This window comes from Caretta caretta, chromosome 3 (assembly GCF_965140235.1).
Source record: "Caretta caretta isolate rCarCar2 chromosome 3, rCarCar1.hap1, whole genome shotgun sequence".
Lineage (NCBI taxonomy): Eukaryota > Metazoa > Chordata > Testudines > Cheloniidae > Caretta > Caretta caretta.
Window position 1 is genome coordinate 6,757,135 of NC_134208.1, and position 24,827 is coordinate 6,781,961.

The following is a 24,827-nucleotide window of genomic DNA, read 5'->3' on the forward strand; positions in this document are numbered from 1 at the left end:
TCAAAACAAACACTTTCCCTTAAAAGTAGCAGCTCTGAAACTTCCATAAGGGGGGATACCTTCTATATTATTTCCACCGATATCTTGATTCAAGTGTGAGGACATACCATATGTTCCTCTGTTTCATGCTCCAGCATTTTACTCCCTATGTTCTACTCCATATAGGTCCCACTGACTCATGCCATCTGTGTGATGCTTGGCAAGTCATTGCGTTAGGATTGCTTATTATGCCTTAGGGGCAGACAGCGTGCTTGGAACTGCACCCAACACAAAATGCAGACCTGACCACCTCCAATCCAGAAGGTTAAATGGAGAAGACGGGAAGCCCAGTGAAGGATGGATTTAAAGTTGCTATATTTGTTGGTGTCAGTTACACCTCGCGGACATTGCAGAAGATGCAAGTCTACAGAATGTGGTGGGGGTGGGGACAAGGAAGGCCATTCCAAGCCTAGTGGGACAGCATAGAATAGACAGAGAGGGTAGAGAGAAGAGACAGATGGTACAGCCAGGCTGACTCAGCAGGTTAAAAATTAATTGATCCTTCAAAATCTCGAGTTCTGCACAACTCACCTCAGCCTATTTCTGATTTAAACACACACACCCCACTACCTTCTCGGCTTCCTGTCTATGATGTGGAGATAATCATGACCTTCCTCTCTGGGGAAGCTGCAAAGCTGGATTTATTAACGTTTCTATCTGCAAACATAAGGCACTATAGAAAAGCAAAGTCCTGCCTGGAGGGAATAATTGGCTCCACCACGGAAGTGGAAGAACTGCTGAGAACTTAAATTAGCCATTGGTCAGGGGATTGTGGCGATGCCAAGAACTGCAAGCCAAGGAGTGGGTGGGGCCATAATATTTTACAGCCAAGCTGTAGACCGCTGCAAATGTGCTTTCCAGAGGAGATGTTGACATCACATTAACTACAGGAGCATGGGCGCATGGCTGGAACTGCTGTGCCGTTACCAACTTTGAGATACCAGGCTGCTTTTATCCACTTAAATCAAGTCACTTTAAGCCAGTTGGGTGCAAAGGAAGCCCTGAAGAGAGGAGAGGAGCGATGCACTTGGCTCCAGAGCAGAGCGGTGGCTGGTAGATCCCTGACTATGGAGTCCCCTTACCACCTAGTTAGACAAGATGCAGCTGGGAGACAGAGATTGGTGGGGGAATCCATCCGAAAGAGACTTTTGTCTGGAATCACTATGGAGAGATGGGGGGAGGGAGGGTTCCAGAATATTTGATAAGTCTGTGGCTCATGCAGGGTCTGCTCTGGGGCCACTATCCCCCCATTCAGACAAATTGGGGGGGGCGGAATCCACCATCACAATCCCTTCTTCCTCCCAATTGCATTAGAGATGGGACATGCCAGCACATCTGGCCTCGCAACCCTTGCCGGGGGGGGGAGAGGGGTCACAATTCACACCTGTATCCTGAGCTGAACGTCATAAGTGGCTCCTGTATCTATAACGGGCTGCAGCCAAGCCCCAGGATTCCGAACACACCCAAACTTGGGGTTGACATTCAAAATCCAGATGTGAATTCTGCAGCACAGGCCCCACCTGTCGCTTCCATGCACCGTTCGTGGGCGGTGAGTTACAGAGACATACTCAGAGCCGACAAGTCTCGCCTAGGACAGACTGAAACATCCAACAGCTTTCCCCTGCTATCTATTGTCTTCTCTGCAGGGTCACCCTGGGATACTGCCAGAGCAAAACTTGCATGCAAGTGGGTTTGATATGCACAGGAAAGTTCACAGTCTGCCGTGTGGTAAACATACCTCTGCACTAGTGTCAGTCACTCAGAACAGCAGCTGGCAGATATCGGACATGCCCCCAAAGACACAGTGAAGTCCTTGCCACTCTGAGCTTCCAGGAATCAGTTCCTGATGCTTTTTACATAAGCAGAATCCTTGTGAGGGTTTTTTTTAAAATCCAGATTAAAGACACTTTTGTTAGACACCACAGATAATCAGTTTGGGTTGTTCTCTGTGAAGTGCTCCAGCCCTATAATAGAAACGTGACGATTAACAGCACTTGGCTTTCATTGGCTGCTTTACACTCATGGATCTGAAAGCACTTTACAGAGAGAAGCCAGTATCCTCAGTGTCTCCATTTTACAGATGGAGAAAGTGAGGCACATATAGGGGAAGTGACTTGCCCAAGGTCACACGACAGAACGGAGTACAGAACCCAACTCTATTGACTCCTAGTCCACTGCACTATCCCCCAGGCCACATATCTTCTTCAGCCAACGCCTTTCATATTGAACCGATCCCAGAGTGCTCCCCAAACCACGGCCAGCTTTTGCAAACCCAGGTGTCAGAACATCAGCACCCCAACTTTCAGAGATGCTGATTGTGCTCAGTTCCCACGGATGTCAACGGGGCCAAGGGTGCTCAGCGCCCTGCAGGATCAAACACAAGGAGCACCCGTCAGGACAGCAGGCATTGCTGCAAACCCTGGGGCTACAGCATCCAGTCGAGATGCTGAAAAAGACAGAGATCCGTTGTAGCTGGCTTTGAAAGCATCCTTATTTGCTCTGAGCCCCAGAAGCCTTCGGTATAAGGGGGTTTTGCTCGTTAGCCTTAATTTGTTATTAGCGTTTCAGCTTCACCATTCAGAAGAGAAACGCACTTTCTATTAAGCCGTCGGCGTGGGGAAGGAAAGAGGTTATTGGGGACTGTTTAACAACAGCACCAGCTGCACAGACAAAGAGCTGAATTATATGGTATATCACATACCATACAGTAAGGGTACGTACACTTGATACACGGCTCATAACTTGGCTTTCTACATAATAACCCCCTTTGGCTTTGTGTTGTGAGAACTCTAGCTGAATTGCTCCCAACGTTAGACAGGTTTTTCATTTGCTAAGCATTGCTCCTTGTCTGATCTGCAATATAAAGTCTGCACGGGAGACCTGTTGTAATCATTGTGCAGTCTGATTTATCCCCCGGGGCAAGCTGAACTGTGGGAAAGTGGATAAAAGTTTATAAAGTGTCACAAGAAGAAGAAATGTGGATGGGAAAAAAGTGAAAGAGGGAGAGACAGACTGAATTAGTCCAAATAAAAAGGCCTCCGGATAGAAGTCAAGGACAGTGTTAAGATCATGCCTGGAGAACAAAAGAAGTGTGGGACTGTGGATCAGCGAACTCAAGTTGCTGTGTCAGAAATTAGACCTAACTGGTGGACAAAACAACAAAATTCTGCCCACCACTCCCTTTCCGAGTTCTTAAAGAAAAGAGCTGGTGGGGTGGAACTAGCAGAAGTAGCAGCTGTCTGCCAACAACCCCTGCAGCAAGCTTTACAATCCTGGCTGCACCCCACTATCTCCCGGGCCCCCAGGATCCATTGGGACATCGCTGGGCCGTCTTCCTCCTGAGCCTGAGAGGTGTCCTGACCAGGCGAGGCCAGAGGGACCCAGCTTCCACCACCACCTCCCGTTAAATCCCAAATACCGTCTTGGATGCGAGTTTTTTGTTCTCCCCAATCCCCAAAGTATCCTTTTTCTTCTCTACCACAGGCTCCGACTTTCTAATGTGCTGGTGGGGGAGGAGGGAGTGCTCGACCCCCAGCTCTGTCCCAGTACCCGCCCCCACTCCACCCCTTCCCCAAAGGCCCTGCACCCACCCCACCTCTCCCCGCCTCAACCATGCCTCGCTCCTCCCCCTCCCTCCCAAAGCCTCCTGCACACCACGAAACAGCCGATCAGAGCGGGTGGGAGGCTCAGGGAGGGAGGGGGAGGCGCTGATCAGCTGGGCCTGCTGGGGGGCAGCAAACGCTGGGGGGCTGGAGGGAGGAGCTGATAGGGGGGCTGCTGGTAGGTGTTCAGCACCCACCATTTTTCCCCCGTGGGTGCTCCAGCCCTGGAGCACCAACAGAGTCAGCGCCTATGTTCCCTACTTTATTATTTCTTTCCTTTCCCCCTTCCTTTTTTCTTCTCTCTAATCAGAGTCTGGCTTAGCCAGTCAAAGCTGTATATTTTCCAGCACTGCTGTAAGCCTGTGACCAGAGAAGCCGCTAAAAGCACTGCCCTAAAGAACAGTTCCATGCTGGTTCCAGTTTGCCAGGTCTCAGAGGGGCTGTTCACATCATGGGCTGGGCCTGTGATGTGCCAGCAACGAGGCCGCAAGTAACAGCCAGAACCAGAAGCTGCATATTCTCTCTTTGCGACTCTCCCCTTTTGTGTGCTCTAGGAAATGGATCGGACGTTAACAGCAGCAATGACCACAGCTCCAGCCTGTCTCAACTAAACTTCTGCTCTTCCCCCCCCACCCCAGAGGACAGTTCATGACCATCTTTAATTCACCAAAGAGACTGTCAGATGGGAGGGGGCGGGATTTTCCTTCTAAAACTTCTCTTCAGCTGACGGGAAAGGGATGGTAAAATGAAAGCCTTACTGAACCCTTGTTTGCAAAGTCTGTAGCACTGTTGGCACCAGGCTATGAGAGAGACAAGGTGGGTGAGGAAATATCTTTTATTGGACCAACTTCTGCTGGTGAAAAAAATATTTCCTCTCCCACCTTGTCTCTTTATTTAATACCTGACATTTAAACTGTTTTGCCTTCTTTTCTGTATCTGTAATAAAAGGCGAAAAGGAGGTTTAATGGTGTTTTTGCCATGGTGCTAAGCAGGCTGAGGTCTTTATGCCAAACCCCAAACCTTGTTTAATACTCGTTAACGTTGGACAGTTTTCACAGTCACGTTAACAGCTCTGACTCTTTGGGCCCACATAGCCCATCTAAATTAATACGACAGACCAGATGCTCAGAACTGATCTTGAATCCCAAATCCTTCCCAGATTTGCCCAGATCTAATTTTCCCCTTCCCTTTTGAATAGGGTCGCAATGCGGATGGAGCCAGTTAAAGAGATATTAACTCTCAAACATGAGCTCCTTGGGGACAGGTTTGAAGCTCGTTCAGGGCGTGATTCAAAGAGGCATTGAGCACCCACAGCTCTCATCTTCCATTGGAGCTGCACCAATCTGGATCGACCCGTTAATATAAATCAATGGGTTCTGTGCTCCTAAACCACTTGCTGCTCTTTACAAATCCAGCTTTAGAGGTTGATCTCCTATAGCAGTTTCTCTCAACCTTCTTGACACCAGGGATCGGCTTGCTGCCTTCCAAACCTGTGTCAAGGAGATCTCAGGGACCAGCGCCAGGCCAGGGACCAGCTGTTGAGAAACACTGTCCGAAAGGATGGATCCTCAGCTAGTGTAAATCAGCATAGATCCATCAGTGAAGTCATGCCAGTTTACACCCAAAGATCTGGCCTGGTACTCTCTACACTTAACCGCCCAGCCTGGTGCTTTGACACGGACACAAAGATTAAATAATGGCTGGGTTACCTAATTAATATCATATGGTGATGACTTGGTCCTTTGTACACCAGGTAAACTACCCATGCAGGGCAGAGATTTGCACCGGGAGGATTTCATTAGGCACCTTGCGTACTGGGGGTGCGAATTCATAAAGCCAAGAGCGTGGTTTTGGGACTTTAAGCTTTTCATTACCCAACAAATGGCAGAAGGAAGAAAAGCACTTAAATGGCAGGAAATGCGACTGAGCTAACAGGGGCAGCGATGCTGGACTGAGCTGGGAACGGGGGAGCCACACTGAAAAGTCCCGTCAGAACGGGGACAAAGCAGTTGCAGGTGATTGATCCCTGCGCAGAATGGACCAAGCAAAGCTCAGTGCTCTTAGGAGGTACAAACAGATCCCTGGCCACACTGGAATCAGGACTGTACTAGCAATGGTCTAAGGGCCCTATTCTGAAAGGGGCAAGACTCAGCATCCTAAATACAGGTACAGATTGCAAGGCTCAAGCGTGGCTAGTGGGCACAGGGGTTTTTCCTTCCCCCTCGAGGGTCACAGTAGCTAGGATGTTTTTCCGCAGAGACTTTCAGCCTCAAATGACTTATTTTAGATTTAAAAAGAAACCACAACAAGAAGGAACCCCAGTTAAGTCTCTACGAGAGAGAGCACAGCGTGTGCACCTCCTCGGTGGCAGGCTGCGACGAGCGCAGGAACAATATGGCTGCTGGACTCTGCACACAGGCTGAGCTCTTGGAAATTTAAAGATACAGTACAGAAAAAAGGGCTTAACAGCTTCACCTATGCCACAGTAGCCAGATTACAGCGTAGGCTAACCCACCTACAGCAGCTGTGGAGCTGGTCACCCTTTTCTACACACAGAAAAGGTTCTAGACCGGGGGTGGCCAACCTGAGCCTGAGAAGGAGCCAGAATGTACCAGTGTACATTGCCGAAGAGCCACAGTAAGACGTCAGCAGCCCCCGCATCAGCTCCCCCCACCCCGCTCCCAGCGCCTCCTGCCCACCGGCAGCCCCACTGATCAGCGCCTTCCCCTCCCTCCCCGCACCTCCCAGTCAGCTGTTTCGTGGCATGCAGGAGGCTCTGGGAGGGAGGGGGAAGGCGCGAGGGCACGGCAGGCTTAGGGGAGGGGGCAGGAAGGGGTGGAGTGGGGGCAGGGCCTGTGGCAGACCGAGGGGTCGAGCCGCGAGCACCCCCAGGCCCATTGGAAAGTTGGTACCTGTAGCTCCAGCCCCGGAGTCGGTGCCTGTACAAGGAGCCGCATGTTAACGTCTGAAGAGCCGCATGGGGCTCCAGGGCCACAGGTTGGCCACCCCTGTTCTAGGCCCTTCTCAAAAACTAAAGCCAGAACATCATCCATCTTCTCCATTTAAAAAAAAAATGAAACATTTTAAAAAATTACCCAATACTTTTTTGTTTACCCTCGCGCCCCCACCCCCCCCAAAAAAAACCCAATCTGATTTTCAGTAAGAAAACGCTTTTTAGAAACTGCCATCATGGATTTTTCCCCCAAAAGACTGCAACTGGGGCCAGCTGGAACCCTGCAAAAATGGCAACAGCTTTGACAGTTCAAATGCTTTTGTGAAATAGTTTTGCTGCTTTGCAGCCGGCTCTGCACATAGTTCATGCAAACCAAAAATCCCTGTCCCCACCGGTCCAGCAACCCCTTTTAGAATCACAAGCAACAGGTCTATGTAGGCCTGTACCTAGCACAGTTCTATTCTCAACAGCCTTGTCTCCACCGTCTGTACTTAGCCCTGTCCACGCTCGCATTCAAGCCACTGTCAACAACCGCACCCTGTGGCCAACAGAAGCTGCTAGTGGAGACACGTTTAATGTGGACAGGATCTAAACCACGGCCACCTTATGCCCTGTTCTCACCCCAGGGGTAGGAAGGAATGTTTAAACATGGATGGGGTCCAACTATGTTGCAACATGGATTTCTGTTTCCCCCAAGCTCTGACAGACAAGCACTTCTATGTAAAACGTTTTAAGAATCAAATCTGTCCTCTGCCCGAGAGTGCTGCGAGCAGAGACGTCACCGACAGCACGACACGGGGACTGTGGGAGGACCAATTGCACCAAAGCAGCTGAAATGCAGTGCTTTCTGTCCACACTTGCACTGCCCAATGGCACAGTGACCCCGAGCAGGCGGTCCCACTGGGGAGTCTCACTCACAGCAAATGCCATTGCAATGGTGCTAAACACTCGTTCACAGCTGGGAGCACTTGCGGGCACAAGGTATGTTACAAGGGTCACAGGGTTTGCAGGGCTAAAATTCTCTCCCCCGGTGGGGTCAGGAAAGAAAAAGGATGCTGGCTACATGAGATGATGTTTGAGTCAGGTTATCTCCCTGGATTCACCCATGGTTCCTGAACTTGGTTACTACATAGTTTTTTCTATTCACAGAGGGAATAGAAAACTCTTCACAACCCTGGGCCACAGCCATGTTCCACACTGGGGGGCCTCTGCCTACACTACAGAAATAACCACCAAAGGCTCGGCGTGATTCCTCAGAAAACTGCTGCGGTAGATCCCGTGCAAGACACTGGCTCAGATCAATGCAATCCACTTGTGATACATCAGCCAGAACAAAAGCAAACTCAAGTGTGTCCTTCCCAATAGCTCTCTGGTAGCTGCATGCTCCCAGCATCACCAAAGAGCTTGTTTGCACTTTCCAAAGTGTACTGTGCTTTCATATTTCAAGAAACTGATGCATCAGCACATCCTCCAACAGATGGAGAAGATCCTCTAATTGTATGTCCTTACTACATTGTCTGGATTTATAAAAGGAGCAGGCCTCTTCCTATAAATATGTTGCTTCTTTGATATGCACAGAGTGTTCTCCGAGCCCAAACCACAGCCCTGATTACGGACCATCTGATGCTATTGGATGCCTGCACAAAGACCCCTGAACGAGAACACAACTGTTCAGACACGAGAACTCTGAACAGGAATACAAGCCTGAACTTGCTCCTGGAGGAGAAGTTAATGGCCAGACCAGGGTCGTAGGACATCTTGGGTCTATTCCCCAGTTCTGCACAGCATAGCCTGCCTGCTCATCGCTGAGCAAATTACCTGTGCTTCCATTTCCCTGTTTGTAAAAAGAGGATAATGAAACCTCTTTCGCACACACGGTGCTGTAAATCCGTGCTCACGATGTACTCAAAGTGCTGTGAGATTCTCAGACAGGTGGTGCCAGAGACAGGCCAAAGACTGGAGAATACTGCAAATAATCAGACCCTAGGCATCCAGCCTAACAAGCCAGTGTTGATCACACAGGGAACAACCCATAAGTGTAAGTACCGATGTGGAGCAGTTAAAAGTCTAGTAGCCTCACAGGACTCAACTAGCTTGGTTAGCAGAAGTTCACGTAAGTCACACAAAAATTAGTTTCCATTCCCACCTCTACTATCTACTCCACATAGAGGAAAATAGTGTTCTACTGCTGCCCTCTAAGGGAACTATTCCTTTAGCTCAAGTGATAGTCTGTGCTTCAGTGCAATGAAGGCCCAGGGTTCAAATCCTCTTGATGACAACCATGATTGGAGTTATTCCTTTCACATTAAGGAGCTCAAATCCCTTGAGTTTCTTATTCAAAACATGCCCAGGACTCGGCCGCAACCCCTAAGTTTCGCAGTTTCAATGCAAAGACGTAAGTTGGCCCAGGCTTGCTCAAAACTTGAGTCTGGGTTCATCCCAAACATATTGATGAAACCATGATGTGTTAATCATTTGTAAGAGGGCTGAAAGCCAGGGGAAGTGTGTGTGGATTCAGGTATCGTAACAAGTGTCTTGTATGGGCACAACCCAGCTGAACAGCAAAGGCCTCCGCTCTGGAGATGGCATAAGACAGGAATAGCAGGTGTGTTAATTACCTTGTGGGAGCAAGATGCAATGGAGGGCTCTACAGGGGAGCCAGCCCAGCTGCCGCCCGCCCCATACCTGAATCGAAGAGCAGGCCATCAGCTCCGCACTTTCGAGAGCACTAAATTAACTCATTAGAAAATAAAGTCAGACTTTGCATCCCCCTCTTCCTGACCTGCTGACCCAACCAGCCCCATGCACTGCTCTGGAGTTAATGCAAAACATGTTGTTAGATTCCTGCTGCCTAGGACTCGATGACTCGCTCTCGGCTGCGGGTGCTGACGCACCACATGGCAGTCACTTGTTCCAGCGGTGGTCAAAACGGCTGATTTTCCATCGTTACTATTGTGGTTCAGAGGAGATCGTGTCTTTTTCCAGCTCCACTCGCATGGGAGGCGGCAGTTTCTGCCGGTGATCAAAAACCACGGTGATGGGTACAGTAGAAATAGACGGGAGCAATAGGGTAGATGGTAAGGCAGGATAGGTCCAACCCTGACAGCCTGTGACCATCTCCACTGCAGCCTGAATTGTCAATCGACTCCCACCTCGCCTGGGCTATGCAAGGCACACAGGGATCACCGCATCCTAGCAGTGAGATATGGGACCTTGGGAAAGTCACTTAAGGCCCTGTTTTCAAAAGTATGTACTAACTTTGGATGTCTGACTTGAGCCATGAAACCACCGACTTCAGCTGGAACTGCAGGTGTGCAGCATCCTCTGAAAATCAAGATGGGCACCCAAAATGAGTGGGCCCTTGCAAATGTGGCCTTAGCCTCCATGCCTCAGTTTCTCCATTTACGGAATGGGAAGAACGACCCTCACGGACTTTTGGAGAGGAACGAGTGAAAAACATTCTCTCACCCAAGCCAGCACCTCACACCAGAGTTGTTCTCACAATAACCCTTCCCTTACGCTTCTATAGCATTTTCCACCTCCCCACGTTACGAGTATTGATGAATCAAGCCTCACATCCCCCCTGCATGGCAGTAACTAGCCTTCTCTCCATTTGAGACCAGGGGAAAACGAGGCAGGGTAAGTTACAAGGCACACAGGTTTCAGAGTAGCAGCCGTGTTAGCCTGTATTCGCAAAAAGAAAAGGAGGACTTGTGGCACCTTCGAGACTAACCAATTTATTTGAGCATAGGCTTTCGTGAGCTACAGCTCACTTCATCGGATGCATCTGAAGTGAGCTGTAGCCCACGGAAGCTCATGCTCAAATAAATTGGTTAGTCTCGAAGGTGCCACAAGTCCTCCATTTCTTAAGGCACACAGGAAACGTGTGGCATGCAGACCATGACAGGACAGAAATAAAAGCCAGAACTTCTGACTCCCGGCCCTTAACCAAAGGCCATTCTGCTTCCCTACAGAAATGCGAGACACACATCCAGAAGAGGAGCTGACCTCACTGCCAAGGCAACAGGAGAAAGACCTTTGGGCACCGACTGCCGGTCCAGTCCTACAGCCACAACTGAAACAAGCCATTTCCTTGCGCGTTAGCCCTCGATGGGCAGATCTACACCGCGGCAGCCAAGGCGCGTGGACGCTTCCCACAGCGACGGAAGGGGTTTCCCATGGCTGTCGTCAAGCGCCCCCCTGGAGAGACGGTAGCAAGACTGATGGAAGGGTTCTTCTGTCCGCCCCGCTGCTGCTCCGGCGCAAGTTAGCACGACCTCACCGCAGCGCACAGGGTGACGTCGGCAGCTCAACCTACGCTTTAGGGGCAGAGCCGGCCTGAGCGTCGCACGGCACCAGCGACGGGGCACACGCTGCTGGGCTTGGGAGGTCACTAGCCGAGAGGCACCGAGAACACGGCAGGTTGGCGCGGTTCCCACGGCGCCGTTGTGGTAATGCTGTTCGGAAAACCAGCTCTGCCATTTCCGTTGCTGTCCTTGGCGTCTCGCCGATTTCCTCAGCTTGCTGCGTGGCCCGCCGCTTCGGTGGGGGAGGAGCGGAGACACGTTCCACGGGCTGGTGAAGGGAACGAGGGGGGTTCATGCAGCAGTCGGAGCTGCGCCCTTCTCTATGGCAGAGGTTCCAGCTTCCCCAGTTTGGAAGACCCAGTTTGGAAACCCGCAACGGGGGCGGGGGGGGTGTCAGAGCCCGGGCTCCAGCTTGACCCTGAATGTCTACATTGCATTTTTTGGCCCCACAGCCCAAGCACCGTGAGCTTGAACCAATTAACCCAGGCTTTGAGACTTGGTGCCATGGGGTTATTTTACTGGAGTGCAGACCCAGTGCCTGGCAACCCCTACGACGTATTATCTAACGCATCACAGGGTGATACTCCCCCAAAACCCAGCCCGACGGCACTGGCAGCAACCTACGCCACACCGCAGGGTACAGCTCACACAGTGGGAGACGGTGCTCGTGCACCGAGGGCTGGCACCAGGATACAAAGGAGAAAGAGCCTGGGGCAGAAAGCACCGGTAACACTGGGAACTGCTGCCCTGGAAGCGTAAGTCCTGGCAGCCATTGCTGGGATGAGAATGCCCGTTGCGGGTGAAGTCCTGGGCCGCAGGCTGGTTTGCGTTCGACTGGCTTCCTGAATCGGTGCTGCTCGCTGGCCACGCACAGCCAGGATCTACGGCCGGCTGTTGCGATCTCATGGGAGGCTGTAAAAGGCTCCTGAATACAGAGCAGCCAAACGTCCATGCCTCCTGCCTCAAGCATTTGCAACTGCAGCCAGCCCAGCAGCGCGGAGGGGCCTAGATGGGTGAGCAGCCACCATGCAGCTCGGAGTCTAACAACGGAGGGTAAGCGCAGCATCTGGGAATCAGAGCAGAAGGAAGAGGACTAGCGAACCCTGCTCGGAGTGACTCAGCACTAGCCATGCCTGGTGTCTCAACCCTTCAAGATCATCGGAGGCAGGACAGTCACTTCGGCCCTCACGACAGCAGGACGAGAATGCCCACCTGATCCTTATGACCATCTCTGCTCAGCACTGCAGAAAAGAGCAATGGGAAACCACCAAGGTCACTGGGGGACAATTCCCTGCCAGCCCCTATTGTGGTAAAAGCGTAGTCCTGTGCCTGAACAAAGGGGAAAAAAAAATATCACCTGGCATTAAATATCTAATCCTTGCTAGAGCCCAAGAGAGAGTAAAACGATTAAAAAGACACCAATAATCCCTTGCATTTCTAAGGCGACTTTCATCCAGAAGGATCCCACAGCACTTTACAGATTTACAGGCCTGGATCGCTTCCAGCCAACAGGGACATGCAACAGCTAGGAAATTGGTTTCCAGTGCTCTTCCAGGCTGGAGTTTAAGTGGTGACATCTGGGGAATTGTGCGGAAGAATTTCCTTGTGTGTCCTGCAGTGCTCTGCAATTTTCCCACCAGTCCTTGCTTGGCAGGGGGGTGGGGGCAGGAGAGCACACTGAGTAGTCTGGAGCAGGTGCTTTGGGAGGGGCAGAAGGCATTAGCCCAGCACTAACCGTAAGGCAGGCTGTGTCTGGTAAGAGCTAAGTGCTTCCTCCAGAACTGAAGAGCCGAGATGGCAGGCGGCACCGCTGCCTTGGCCAATGGTGCCATCTCAGAGGGAGGGGTCATAGGATGGGACAGGGAAGCTTGGCAAGCAAGCCTTTAAGATCAGACAGATGAAATGGCACTGCCAGTTGGGCCTTCCCCCTGTCCCCAAGCTGCAGGGGGTAGGTCCCACATGGCATTTTATACAGTGGAGTCAGCTGTGACATTTTGGAGACCCTCAACCTCTGTGACCCCAAGGCTCCTGATACCCATAATTAACCCTTTGGGTCTGGTTTTTCCAGAGGTGCTGGGCACTAGCAGCTCCGGGACTCCAGTGGGGTCATGGGTGCTCTGCTCCCGGCCACAGCGATGGCTGCTCTAGGTCTCCAGTCTAGAGTTAAGTGCCCCCTTATAAGCTCCTGGGAAAATAAGTCCGCAGCTAAGCTGCGGAGTTCAGATCCCAGTCTGGACCCCGTGCCCAGGGAGGAGGTGGGGAGGGACTATCCCAACATCAAACAAGACCCCAGCCCCTCGAACAGCCACTCCTGTGGGTGGGAGACCTGCATGACCGGCTGATGCTCTTGGAGGACTCAGAACTTTAGGGCATCCCAGGGCAGGTGCAGAGCTGAGGGTTTAGAAATGCTGCGAGAGCTTCTGCAAATTAGCAAGCAGCTTCACCCAGTCTGTTTCCACCCGCTGGTGCGGTTCCTCCGAGGAACCAAGCAGGCCTCTGGAGAGATGGAGCTGGAATCCTACCCCAGTCGGGTTGGCACTGACGGCAGACCCCCTTCCTGTCACTGCGCCATAACCAAGAAAGCAGAGGGAGAGGGTGCCTTGCCAAGCCGGGCACATGCTCCTCCGTCCTCAGCCAACAGCCAGGGTCGGGGGCCAGAATCGAGGGTCGCAAGGACACCACCGTGCCCTTTTCAGCAGGTTTCAGCCAAACAGCTCAGACAAGGATTCTTTTCTGGACAAAAACATTAAGCCCCAAACATCCCTGGGAGGTGGGGAAACATCACCTCATACCACCTAATGCCTATACAGAAAAACACAGGCACGGAGAGGCAAAGCGACTGGCTCACGGCCACCACACAAATCAGCCACACACCCAGGACCAGAACCTGACTGCCGAAGACCTTCCTCCGGCTCCCCTGGGCCCACCCCCCCCTATGGGCTAACACGTCCCAGGGCATTTTCCCCCTACTAGCCCGTTCCAAGCCCGGCAGCCCCGCACGCTGCAGGGAACCCAGCCAGCCCGGGGTCGCAGCCGCCCCAGAAGCGTCTACACGAGCCAGAGCGGCCCCACGATCGGCGCCGCAGCAGCCCCTGCAAGGAGAGCGCGCAGCGAAGCCAGCGACCGGAGGGTGGGGGGGGGCGACCGGAGGGTGGGGGCAGGAGGGGGGCTCACGGCGGGTTTCCCTCCCCTCTCCCAGCCTGGCCTCCCTCCTCAGCCGCGGCGGGGGGCAGGCGTGAGCCAGGGGCCGGAGCCGGGCAGAGCCAGGCGCTGATGCCCAGCCAGCGCGGGGCTCCCACCGCCCCGTTCAGCCCAGGCAGGCGGGGGACCGGGCTGGACCCGCCAGCACCCTGGGGACACGCAGCAGCAATGTGGCTGGGGACGGAGCCAGACGCTCAAGCTCAGGGGCGGGGGAAAACCCCCCCAGCCAAACCGAGCTGCCTTATCCCCTGCTGCGCCCCCCCCCCCCGCACCCACCGGGACCCGATCCCCCGTCCCGGGCAGCCTGCGGACCGCTGCGCCGGCTCCGAGAGCCGCGGGGGGCCGGACGCGGCGCTTGGAGAGAGCCCGGGGCGCAGCGGGGGCGCACGGGGCCGCTCTGCTCCCCCGCTCCGGAGAGACCGGCCCCGAGGGGGCTCTCCCCGCCCCGGGGCTCCAGCCTCGGGGTGGGGGGCAGCCGCGCAAAGCCCGCCAGGGCTGGGGGGCGGGGATGCGCCCCGGATCCGCCGCCCGGTTCTCTCACCGTACATGGCTCCGGCTCCTCGGGCCCCAGCAGCGGCCGCCGCCGGCTCTGCCTCTCAGCCACCGGCGCGCCGCCGAGCGGGCCGGAGAGCGGCGGGGTGGGCGGAGGCAGCATGAATGGGGCGGCGTGAGGCTGATTCCGCAGCGGGGAGAGCCGCCCCCGCCCCCGGGAGGGGCTGTTAATCCGGATCCGCCCCGCCCGGGGCTGCTGGCACGTGGAGCGTCCCGCACACAAAGGGAGAGGGGGCCAGACCAAATCCCTTCCGCCCTGGGGCTGGGCTCGCCCCCCTATCACACCGGAGCAGCCGCTCCTCCTCCGGCTCTCCCAGCTTTGCCCAGCCCAGGACTGTACCTGCCGGGGATCAAATGGAGCCCCTGTCCCGCACCACTGCCTCGGTGCGCCCAGCCGGGAAGGAAGAGCCGGGACTCAGAGCTCTGGGTTCAAATCCCAGCGCTCCCCCCACAATCCCTGCATGACCTTGAGCAAGTCGCTTACTGCTGGTTTTTCACCTGCCCCCTGCTCCACCTGTCAAGAGTGCTCCTCGTTCTGGTGCCTGATGGTTTCTGTCTGACAATCCAGCAGGGCCTGGGTGGGCTGAGCACTTGCAAAGCTAGCCTAAGGTGTCTATGGGCCTCAGTTCCTATCCCTGAAATAGGCACAATAATCCTTCCTACAGTGCCAATGCTGAGAGGATCAATTCAACTGATGTTTGTGAGGAGCTTGTCCATGGTGGTCCCTACAAGCAGGGGGATGGAGACTGCCGATCCCAGTCTGCAATGCCCCCTCTTGGTCCAAGCACCCACTGGGACTGGAATCTGTGCCAGCCCTGGCCCTGTATTTAAATGATGGCAGCCATGGGCCACACTACAGAGCTCTGTGACTTGTGCGGCCATCAATCACCCATTACTTCCCCATTATGTGTTTACTCTGCTACAAACAAGACACCGCTCCCATCTCTCACGTCCATGGCAGGCCATAAACCAGCGACCCCTAGAAGAAACAAAGCCGGGCTTTAACAGGAGAAAGTGTTATTTGTCCAGCAGGCAGTGACAGCCTCTGAGAGCTTAGCAACTGATCCCCGGGTCAACCAGACACATACCCCACTTTCTGTTCTGGAAAGAGACAGATAGATGGGATTCCCCTTTCCCACGCGAGACAGCTGCCTCCCGCAATGTAGGTATAGCCTTTCCCCAGAACAGCTGAGCAGACCTTCACCTACTGAGGGTCCCCCTCGCCACCTGAAAACCTGGTCACTGCTATTGCCCACGTCCTGGGCACCATCTGCTACACAAGTGGTTCCCAGACATGTGTTATCAATACACTTAAGACCTCTCCTTACCACCACGTGAAGCTGGATCTTCAGCATGTCGCACGGAGCTGAGATTGCTCTGAATTACAGTCTGGCAAGCACAAGCTCCCCGACACAGGTTAGTGCACACGCACCGAGACAGGAGGTGGCAGACACTGGTTGGTACAGGCAAAACTTAGCTGGCACATTTCCCCAGAAGGCTTGGGACTCCTGGCCTGGGATATCAAAGTCAAGGACACCCATACTTAGCATTCATAGGAAGTATGATCTAATGGACAGGGCATAAGACTAGGACGCAGGAGACCTGGGTTCAGCTACTGGCTCAGATACAGACTTCCTGTGGGGCCTTAGGTAAATCACTTAATCTACCCTCTGCCTAAGTTCCCCCATATGGGGATGATGTTTCCCTATCTCATCAAGGTACTGAGGATAAAACCCATTAATGACAGTGAGGTCCTCAGAAAGTAGGGGCCATATAAGAACCTAGGCAGATTGACAATCAGGCCCTGTACACATCTGAGTTACTGAGTTCCCCCAGCCCCAGGTGAAGCCTTCAAGGAGCTGTGGGCGCTCAGCACCTTTGAAAAAATCACGTTTATAGTACTGTACCCCTATCAGCAATCATAACAGAGACTTCCTGAAAGGATGGCTAGTAAGAGAGATTTTTCCATCGCTGAAGGCAGCTCGCCCTGCTGGGAACTTCAGTATTGCCTTCCGAGATCAAACGAGATTGGGGGCGTTCGGTTCTGTATTACTGAGCAAGCAGCATTGAGTAAGGCAAAATAAGGCCTAGCACAGTGGTGTAATCATCTGAGAAGAACTCTTTCCTCTTGATTCATGATATCTTCTCCCTCCCTCTCCATGCAGCCTAGGCCAGTAGTTCCCCACTCATACAAGGCTCTGCACTTCCTGTGGCAAAGGGTGTCTTAGTGAGAAGAGGAGCTTCCATCATGACCTATATGGGTCTTAGCCCAGGCCCACAATGTTTATGGCAGCAGCCATGTTTCAACCCTCCACCCACCTGGTGGCTGGCAGCAGCTTACATGAGACCCTGCCCAGCCCCAGTGCGAGGCTCCACCCTGATTGGCAGAGTCCCAAAGCAGCTGATTGGCCCACTAGCCCTACTTAAGCCAGCAGCAGGAGCAGGAAGTTGTCTGAACTAACTGGACTCTAACCTGGTCTGGATAGTGTGCCTTGTGCTCCCTCTTCTGTGTTTCCCCGGCTTGATATCCTGGCATCCCTACCCGGCTTGACTCCTGGCATCTGACTTGTGGTTCCCGAACTCCAGTTTGCCTCCTGCCTCTGACCTTGCTTCCTGACTAGTGGTTCTGATCTCCCCTTTGCCTCCTGCCTCTGACCTCCCAGTATCCTGACTCAGCCGACTCTGGACACCTCCCTTGCAAACTGCAGATTCTGGCTCTGACTATTAGGTCTGGCTACCCATGACCCACTGTAGCAGATTGGCTGAGAAGAGCTAGACCAGAGAGTCACACATCCCCATCTTCCCATTTGCTCCCCTCAGCAACAACAAGTTAAACATCTGCGGAGGCCACTCTCTTCTAGAGGGGATTATCCCTGAGTCTGTCTGAAAATCCTGCCATTTACATAGGTATCTAAATGGGAACTACGTTCTTTTCCAAATCCAGGCCTTGGTACTCAGTATTAGTCTCATTACTCTCTGTTGCTGGCAATAAGCCATGTGGACGTTTGAAAAATCCTTTCTCCAATCTGGAAAACACTGATTATTACATCCCTCCCTATCCCTCCCCACGTTATCCCTCGTGTTTTTGTCTAGAACTGAATTCCCCACCTCCGCCTCCCAGCCCAAAAAACCCGCATCAACAAGAGCTTCAACTGCGTATCCAGCCGAGAGATCTTTGTGCCCTGCACAGCAGTATCACAGATGACGTCTGCAGCAGCTCAGCTCTGGGAGCCAGGTTGGCTAGTGAGCTGCAGGGACAGCAAAAGATATCGTGCCCGTCTGTGCATCACACCTGGCTATTTTTAAATGTTCGGCGGAGTGGGAGTGGCACAGGTTTCCAAAAACACTGTTCAGGTGACAGGAGAGGCCGGCGCAAAAGGGGCAAGGAGAGGGAGTTAACAAATGAAGACAGATACAGGTGTGCTGTATTTCAAACCAACAAACAGGGCTAGATTCTAGAAATGACTGAAATTCTATAGCATTAGACAGTGAAGCTCTCCCTTGTGTGGAGAGTCAGCAGAAGACACTCAGCTTGCACTTGGCATGTAAGGAAGAAGCACAATGACCCAATGAAAATACGGTCCCTAGAGGGCGCATGCTTGAAGATGACTAGGTCGGGGAGGGGGAAGAGGATGGAGAGAGAACTCAGTAGAGATGGACCCAAACGGTTATGCGAGGGGAATTGGAATCCAGATCAGCAAAGCTGGAAGGCATTTGGGTCTGGGGTTCCTGACTGGACCTCCCTCTGGTGCAAAAGAAATCCAATGAAGCTTCCACTCTGAGAGAAGCAAGATGGGGAAACTGAGGCCGAGAGAGGCCACATGACTTGCCCAGCAAGGTATTGGCAGATCCTGGCTCCCATATCCACTGCTCTCCCAACTAGGCCACACTTACTCCCCGTGATGACTTGAGTTGGCCATAGCTAACAAAAGCCCCACAGACATACCATTGATAATAGTTCTCTGCACTGATTTACCCTTTGTCCTCAGGAGAAGTGAAACCCGAGCAGGCATTGGCGATCCTCATCAGATAGGACGTGGATCCAGCAAGCCAGAGTTCCCAGAGAAGGGCCCAGGAGCTGCCATTGGGACTCACACAGGGAAAGTGAATGAATCTTGGCTCTGGGCCACATGCATCTAGCCCTGCTTCCCGTGCGGCTGAATGGCCGGTAACTAGTGGCGACATCAACACATCACTCAGGGGCTAGTGGATTGCTCCCTGCTGGAGAGTGCATGACAGGGTTTGGTCTCTGTGGCTCCCTACCCTCAATGAGCAACCCTCTCCGAGCATCGCCAGCGCTACCAACGGAAAGACAGGGCCACACTCCTCACGCAGAACCAGTCCCTGTAACCCACTGAGTGCAGGGGGATCATTCACAGTTGGTGCGACAGGGGAGAGCTGATGATTTGGTGGCAAGCGCGATGGAGGTTGTAGGACAGGCCAGGACATATGTAATGTGTGCACAGATGGGGGCTGGCGGCTGCTGCTCTGTCACCCAATGCACCAAATGCTGGTTATCGTAAGGCGCAGATGGTGGACACTTGACATTTTTTTTAATATAAAAGTTGTAGCAAATTATCTGGCTTCTTTCCCACGCCCTTCATATGTCAATTGTCTTCTGAGACTGTAAGCTCTTTGGGGCAGGGGCCATGTGTTCGTATATGTTTGCACAGCCCTAGACAATTCCCAGTGATCCTGATGGGGACCTCTAAGGGAGGCACTGTGGTCATGTAAATATTAAATAATCGTTATGCAACCACTGAGTTTACATTGTATTACGCCTGGGTATTGGCTCCACAGCCCGAGAGGCAAATGCAAGCTCTATCCTTCCGGTGGCATTTCGGTCACATCTAATCGGCTACGTTGAGCCAGGCCAGGTCAGTAATGGGAGACCTAGCCCTTTGGGGAACTCTCCCACCATCCACATCTGAAAGGAAAGGCTGCAGCCTTCTGGCCCGAGATGAATGTCACTGCCACTTGAACACTGAGCAGCAACGGGGATCTAACCAGCCTCCCGAGCTGAGAAGTCGAGAGACAAACGGCAGACAAATACCTTCAGCCAGGGAGCTTGGATCTAATCCTGCCACGTCCTCTGCCCTGCTGCCTGTTTTGAGAGGCGCCATATGGAGCTTTAATTCCCTTCAGGACTGCAGCTACTAGATGGGGAGAAAGGACTTTAGACTAAAGTCTTGACTGCACTTCTAATGGTGCAGCCCCCATTGCACTCCACTGGGAACAGGCTCTGGGGCAGAATCTGTAGCCACCATGACAGCCCAAAGGTGGCACAGAAGCCATCTGCCTTTGGAAGCGCACTGCAGCCAAAGCCTGGCCAGGGGAGGGAAATCTCGGCTTGTGCCCGCAGCAGCACTGAACGCAGACAGACCACCCAATGCCCAACTCAGATCCCTCCCTCCCAAGGACCGCTTGTTCCTCACGCCTAGGACACAGTGTGCGGGGGGGAGCTATCCCGAGGAAGCACCAACTGGAATGCTCTGTGCTTCCAAACATGAAGCTAAGAAACTGACACCCAGAAAACAGGAAGAGGTGAACCATGTCCTACCAGCCCTGCCACCCACAGGTCACCCCACTGGGTCCTCATTCATTTCAGGAGCCAGATCAAACTCTTCTTTGGGCCTGATTCATCCTTGCACCACTGCAGGGCCAGAGCTCTGCATCTTCCTTATTCAGGAGAGTAGGGCTGATGAGGCCTCTGGCCTTAGGGCTGCCCTAAATTGTGCCCATGCTTCAATAACCCCATGAGGCTTTGCAGGGCTGAAGAATACCCCAGCCATGGCTCCTTGCTCCCTATGTTGCCCCCTGCTCATGGTGTCAGGGCAGGTTTGTGATATTAGGCTCTTCTCATGTGCTAATCACCAAGTGCCACGATGCAGCTGGTCAAAATCTGGGCATCCGGCTGCTAGTAGACCACAAAAAACATAAGGAGCTCTGATTAGTCATGGGAATCCATAGCTCTTCTCGCACCTTCACGAAAGCTTATGCTCAAATAAATTGGTTAGTCTCTAAGGTGCCACAAGTACTCCTTTTCTTTTTGTGAATACAGACTAACATGGCTGTTACTCTGAAACCTGACATTTATCTGTAGATCTCATAGCACTTTACCAAAGAGGCATCAATATTCCACAGGGGGGAAACGCAGCACGGAGAGGGGATGTGACATACCCCAGACAGCAGGTCTTTGGCAGAGCCAGGACTCCTCGCTCCCGCCTCTGGACACTGGCTGGGGAGGGCATGCTCCCCGCTGGGGTTTGCAATGCTAACTTTGAGAGGGTGCTGGTTGGAAAGGGCAGGGCAGGGAGGTGTCTCAGACATCAACTTCTCATTGCATCAGTGCAAGGCTCATGAAACTGCTTGGGTCCAGGGAGCAATCAGCCGTATGGAACCACTGGATACAAAGACTTTGCAGTGGCAGAATTTCTGATCACCAACAGACTTGGCATGAAGAGTGCTGCAGGGAGGCTGTTTGCAAAGCAGCACCCACTGCCCGCTGATTTATGGGCCTACTCTTTTCTGATACTTCAGCACATCTTGCCCTTTGATACGTTTTGTCACCCAGCCAGGATTCGTAAAGAACTACTTCTCGAATTAAGAGAGGCCGGTTCCAGTAAATTAAGTGCTGGGCCATCCCCTTCTAGATTGTTTATCGTGCATTTTCTTTGATGAGCCTACAGAGCCGTGTTCCCCCAGTTTTAACTCATCGTTAATGCTTTGGATCATGCCAGTTACACAGGGACCCACCTGGAAAGCAGCTTTGTGTGGCTTGAACGGTCATCTCTCTCACCAACAGAAGATGGTCCAATGAAAGATATTCCCTCCCTCACCTTGTCTCTCTACTATCCTGGGCCCCGACACAGTGACAACAACACCGCATCTGCTGCTCGCTACAGTTGGTTTGTAAATTGGTCATCATCCTTCCTCCCTTCTCCCGCACTTGGCCATCACTTCTCCAAACTGTCCAGTTCTTTTATCTTTCCCAAGCCTGTCTGTCCCTCTATGTCTGTCCCTCTAGCCCAGTGACACTCAGACTGAGGCTCGGGAGCCGCAAGCAGCTCTTTAATGCGTCTCCTGCAGCTCTTTGCAGCACATGATATTAAAACATAGTGCAATTTAATTATTAACCCGTCTAAGTTATTAGCCGATCAGAAGGCTTTTACTTTGTTATTAACCAATTGTAGTTGATAAAAGAATAATACCTGGTCAGTCATTTTGCTGTGAGAATTTTATTTATATATATATATATATATATATATATATACACACACACACACACACAGTAATTAAATATATATAATTCTCACAGCAAAATAACTGACCAAGTATTATTTTATTTATATATCTAAACTAAATATTAATTAATTAATATATAAATTAACTAAATATTCCTCCTACTATACTGTTTAAATACAAATATATAAGAACGGCCATACTGGGTCAGACCATAGGCCCATCCAGCCCAGTAGCCTGTCTTCCAACAGTGGCCAATGCCAGGTGCCCCAGAGGGAATGAACAGAACAGGTCATCATCAAGTGACCCATTCCCTGTCGTCCATTCCCAGCTTCGGGCAAACAGAGGCTCGGGAATATAGTACTCTACTGAGTGAAACAATGAATTCCCACTCCCATGGCTCTTTTGGGTCGTGCTGATGGCTAATTTGACTCCTGCTCCACTGAGGTCTGAGTAGCACTGATCTAGCCCCATGTTTCTCTTGTGTGAAATCGACAAAGCATCGTCTGTCTTGCACTGAAATGCCCAGAACGGACTGCAGTGATCCAGCTGCAGTCCCACCAGGGCCACAAAGGAAAGGATCCTGTCCCTGCTCCACATCATCAGCCTCTAGTGGCCTGGTCTCCACTATAATTCCCCAGCAGGTTCAGCTCCACCTATAATAGCAGTAGCAGACGTTCTAGTGTAGTTAAGGCTCAAGTATTTTGACCATGGTGAGCCTTACTCCCCAGCTACATGACAGGGCCTGCCATTGATACTGTAAGTGGAACTGCACCCATTGAGAATTACAGGTCCATACAATGCTAATATGGACACAGCCATGTATGAAGCCCAAAGTCACGTTAACTTTCTCAGCTGCCATATCAAATTGCAAGCCAATAGCCACTTTGTTTCGTGCCATCCCTCTAGGGCGCTCTTTGGCATCCCGGCACAGGCGCCGGAGATGGGGGATGGCACCAAACAACCACCGCCCCTTTCACACACTTCTGAGGCCCTGAACTTGGCAGGGGCGCAAGGAGGAGGGATCCAGGGGGCCCAGCTCCCCCTTGTCCCCTGACCAGAGCTGGGTGATGCAATGGCAGAACCCCTTCCCTGCTGTGATGACGGAGGGGCAGCTGGGAGTGTGTGGTGTTGTGACTTGGCACGTGGGGTCTCAGCACCACCCACATTTGGCCCATTTTGGTTGCTTCCCCCCCACAGCCCCCCCACACACACTTTTGCAGTCCTCCCAGTGCCCTCACATCCCTGCCCTAAAGTCTGCGGCTCCTTTGTATTGCTTATCCAGCTGCCGCATGCATGTATTCTAACACACCAGGCTGTACGATTACACCCTTCCCCCTGTGCAGCTCTGCCCCATCAAGTGATGGTTTTCTTGCCTGTCCCTCATCTCCCATCTCCTCTCACCACAGGACATTACATTTAAAGGAAGGTGGAGCTGGTCAGTTTCAGGCCTCCCCACCCACTTGCTTAATGTCCCTAACCAGCTCCCTTCCACTCTGTGGGCCTGATGCTGAAACTGTGACTCCCCCGTACATGCTGAGGAACTCCACTGACCTCAGTGGGTGTGACCGATCAGCATGGAGACCTGCATCCTACATAAGGCAAATCAGAATGACTAGTGCTCGCTCTGGGGCCATGTGGAACCTGGCCTCCATGCTGCCTTGTCAGTAGGGGGTCAATGTCTGCCATAAAACCATGGATCGCACTGAATAAGTCCTCTCCATTGTTGACATTGACAGGGTCTCATCATCTTCCTGCCCTTAGACATAATGCCTCTTAATACACAAGAACAGCTGGTGGCCTAAAGGATATTTACAAGCCTCAGAGATTGAACTCCCATCCTACAGCTCAAAGCCCCAGGCCGCTGCCTGGTGAACTACAGACTGCTCTGCCATGCGAACACACAAGCCCTTCGGACATTCTGCCCAGCAGAGGGCAGTAGCAGGCAAACCCATTTCTGCTACTGCAGAGGGGTACCCCAATCCCAACCCTGGAAAGCGTTTGAAACCACATTTAAACCTGTAAGGAGACGCTCGCTTGTTAAAACACAAATCAGGGAGGGGAATCTGAAAGGGCTCTATCATGGGGGCTTCCACATAGCGTCTGCCATGACACACTGGGTTTGAATAGAGACCGGGAGTGGCTGGGTCATTACACATATTGAATCCATTTCCCTAAGTTAAAGTATCCTCACACCTTCTTGCCAACTGTCTAAATGGGCCATCTTGATTATCACGACAAAAGGTGTTTTCTCCTGCTGATAATAGCTCATCTTAACTAATTAGCCTCTTACAGTTTGTATGGAAACTTCCAACTTCTCTGTATGTATGTATATATCTATCTTTTTACTATATGTTCCATTCTATGCACCCGATGAAGTGGGCTGTAGCCCACAAAAGCTTATGCTCTAATAAATGTGTTAGTCTCCAAGGTGCCACAAGGACTCCTGTTCTTTTTGCAAACACGGATGTCTGAGATCCAGTGGCCTGCACCCATTCTAGTATTCGGCCACCGCTTGTGAACCGCATACAAACCACCTAGTCCGTGGGACGCTCAATCCTGCAACGCCACATGGAGGAAGCCAGGCTTCCTGACACAGCTGCCACTGCTGCCAAAACGAAACTAAAATTAGACACCACTTTCATTTCTCTGGAGATAGCCACTCACACGTGCTCCAGGGTCAGACCTTCCCTCAGCACTTAATAAACCTACCCTCCATTCAGCAGAAGGTGACATGAAACAATGGAAAATCTTGTTTGTTCCTTCTGGGGTTAAGCCAGGTTGGGAGAGGGAAGTTGGAGTCACAGCCATTTCATTCAGCGCGAGCCCCTGCCCTGAAGAGTTTACGATCGAAACAAACAAGACAAAGGGTGAAAGAAAGGGGAGATTATTGTTCCCATTTTAGAGATGGGAAACTGAGGCACAGAGAGA

General features: G+C 52.3%; 1 protein-coding gene across 3 annotated transcripts in view; it reads right to left on the reverse strand.

Annotated features, from left to right (window-relative positions):
- EFR3B (EFR3 homolog B) overlaps positions 1-24,827 on the reverse strand; it is a 149,942-nt gene that overhangs the window by 101,419 nt on the left and 23,696 nt on the right. Inside the window, exon 1 of one of the 3 annotated variants that reach the window (XM_075126302.1) lies at positions 14,644-14,796. The exons of the other annotated variants lie outside the window; for them this stretch is intronic. Coding sequence (XP_074982403.1) covers positions 14,644-14,650 — 7 coding nt within the window. The 5' untranslated portion in view covers positions 14,651-14,796. Of the gene's footprint in view, positions 1-14,643; positions 14,797-24,827 lie in introns of those variants that run through there. 3 annotated transcript variants of the gene reach the window in all.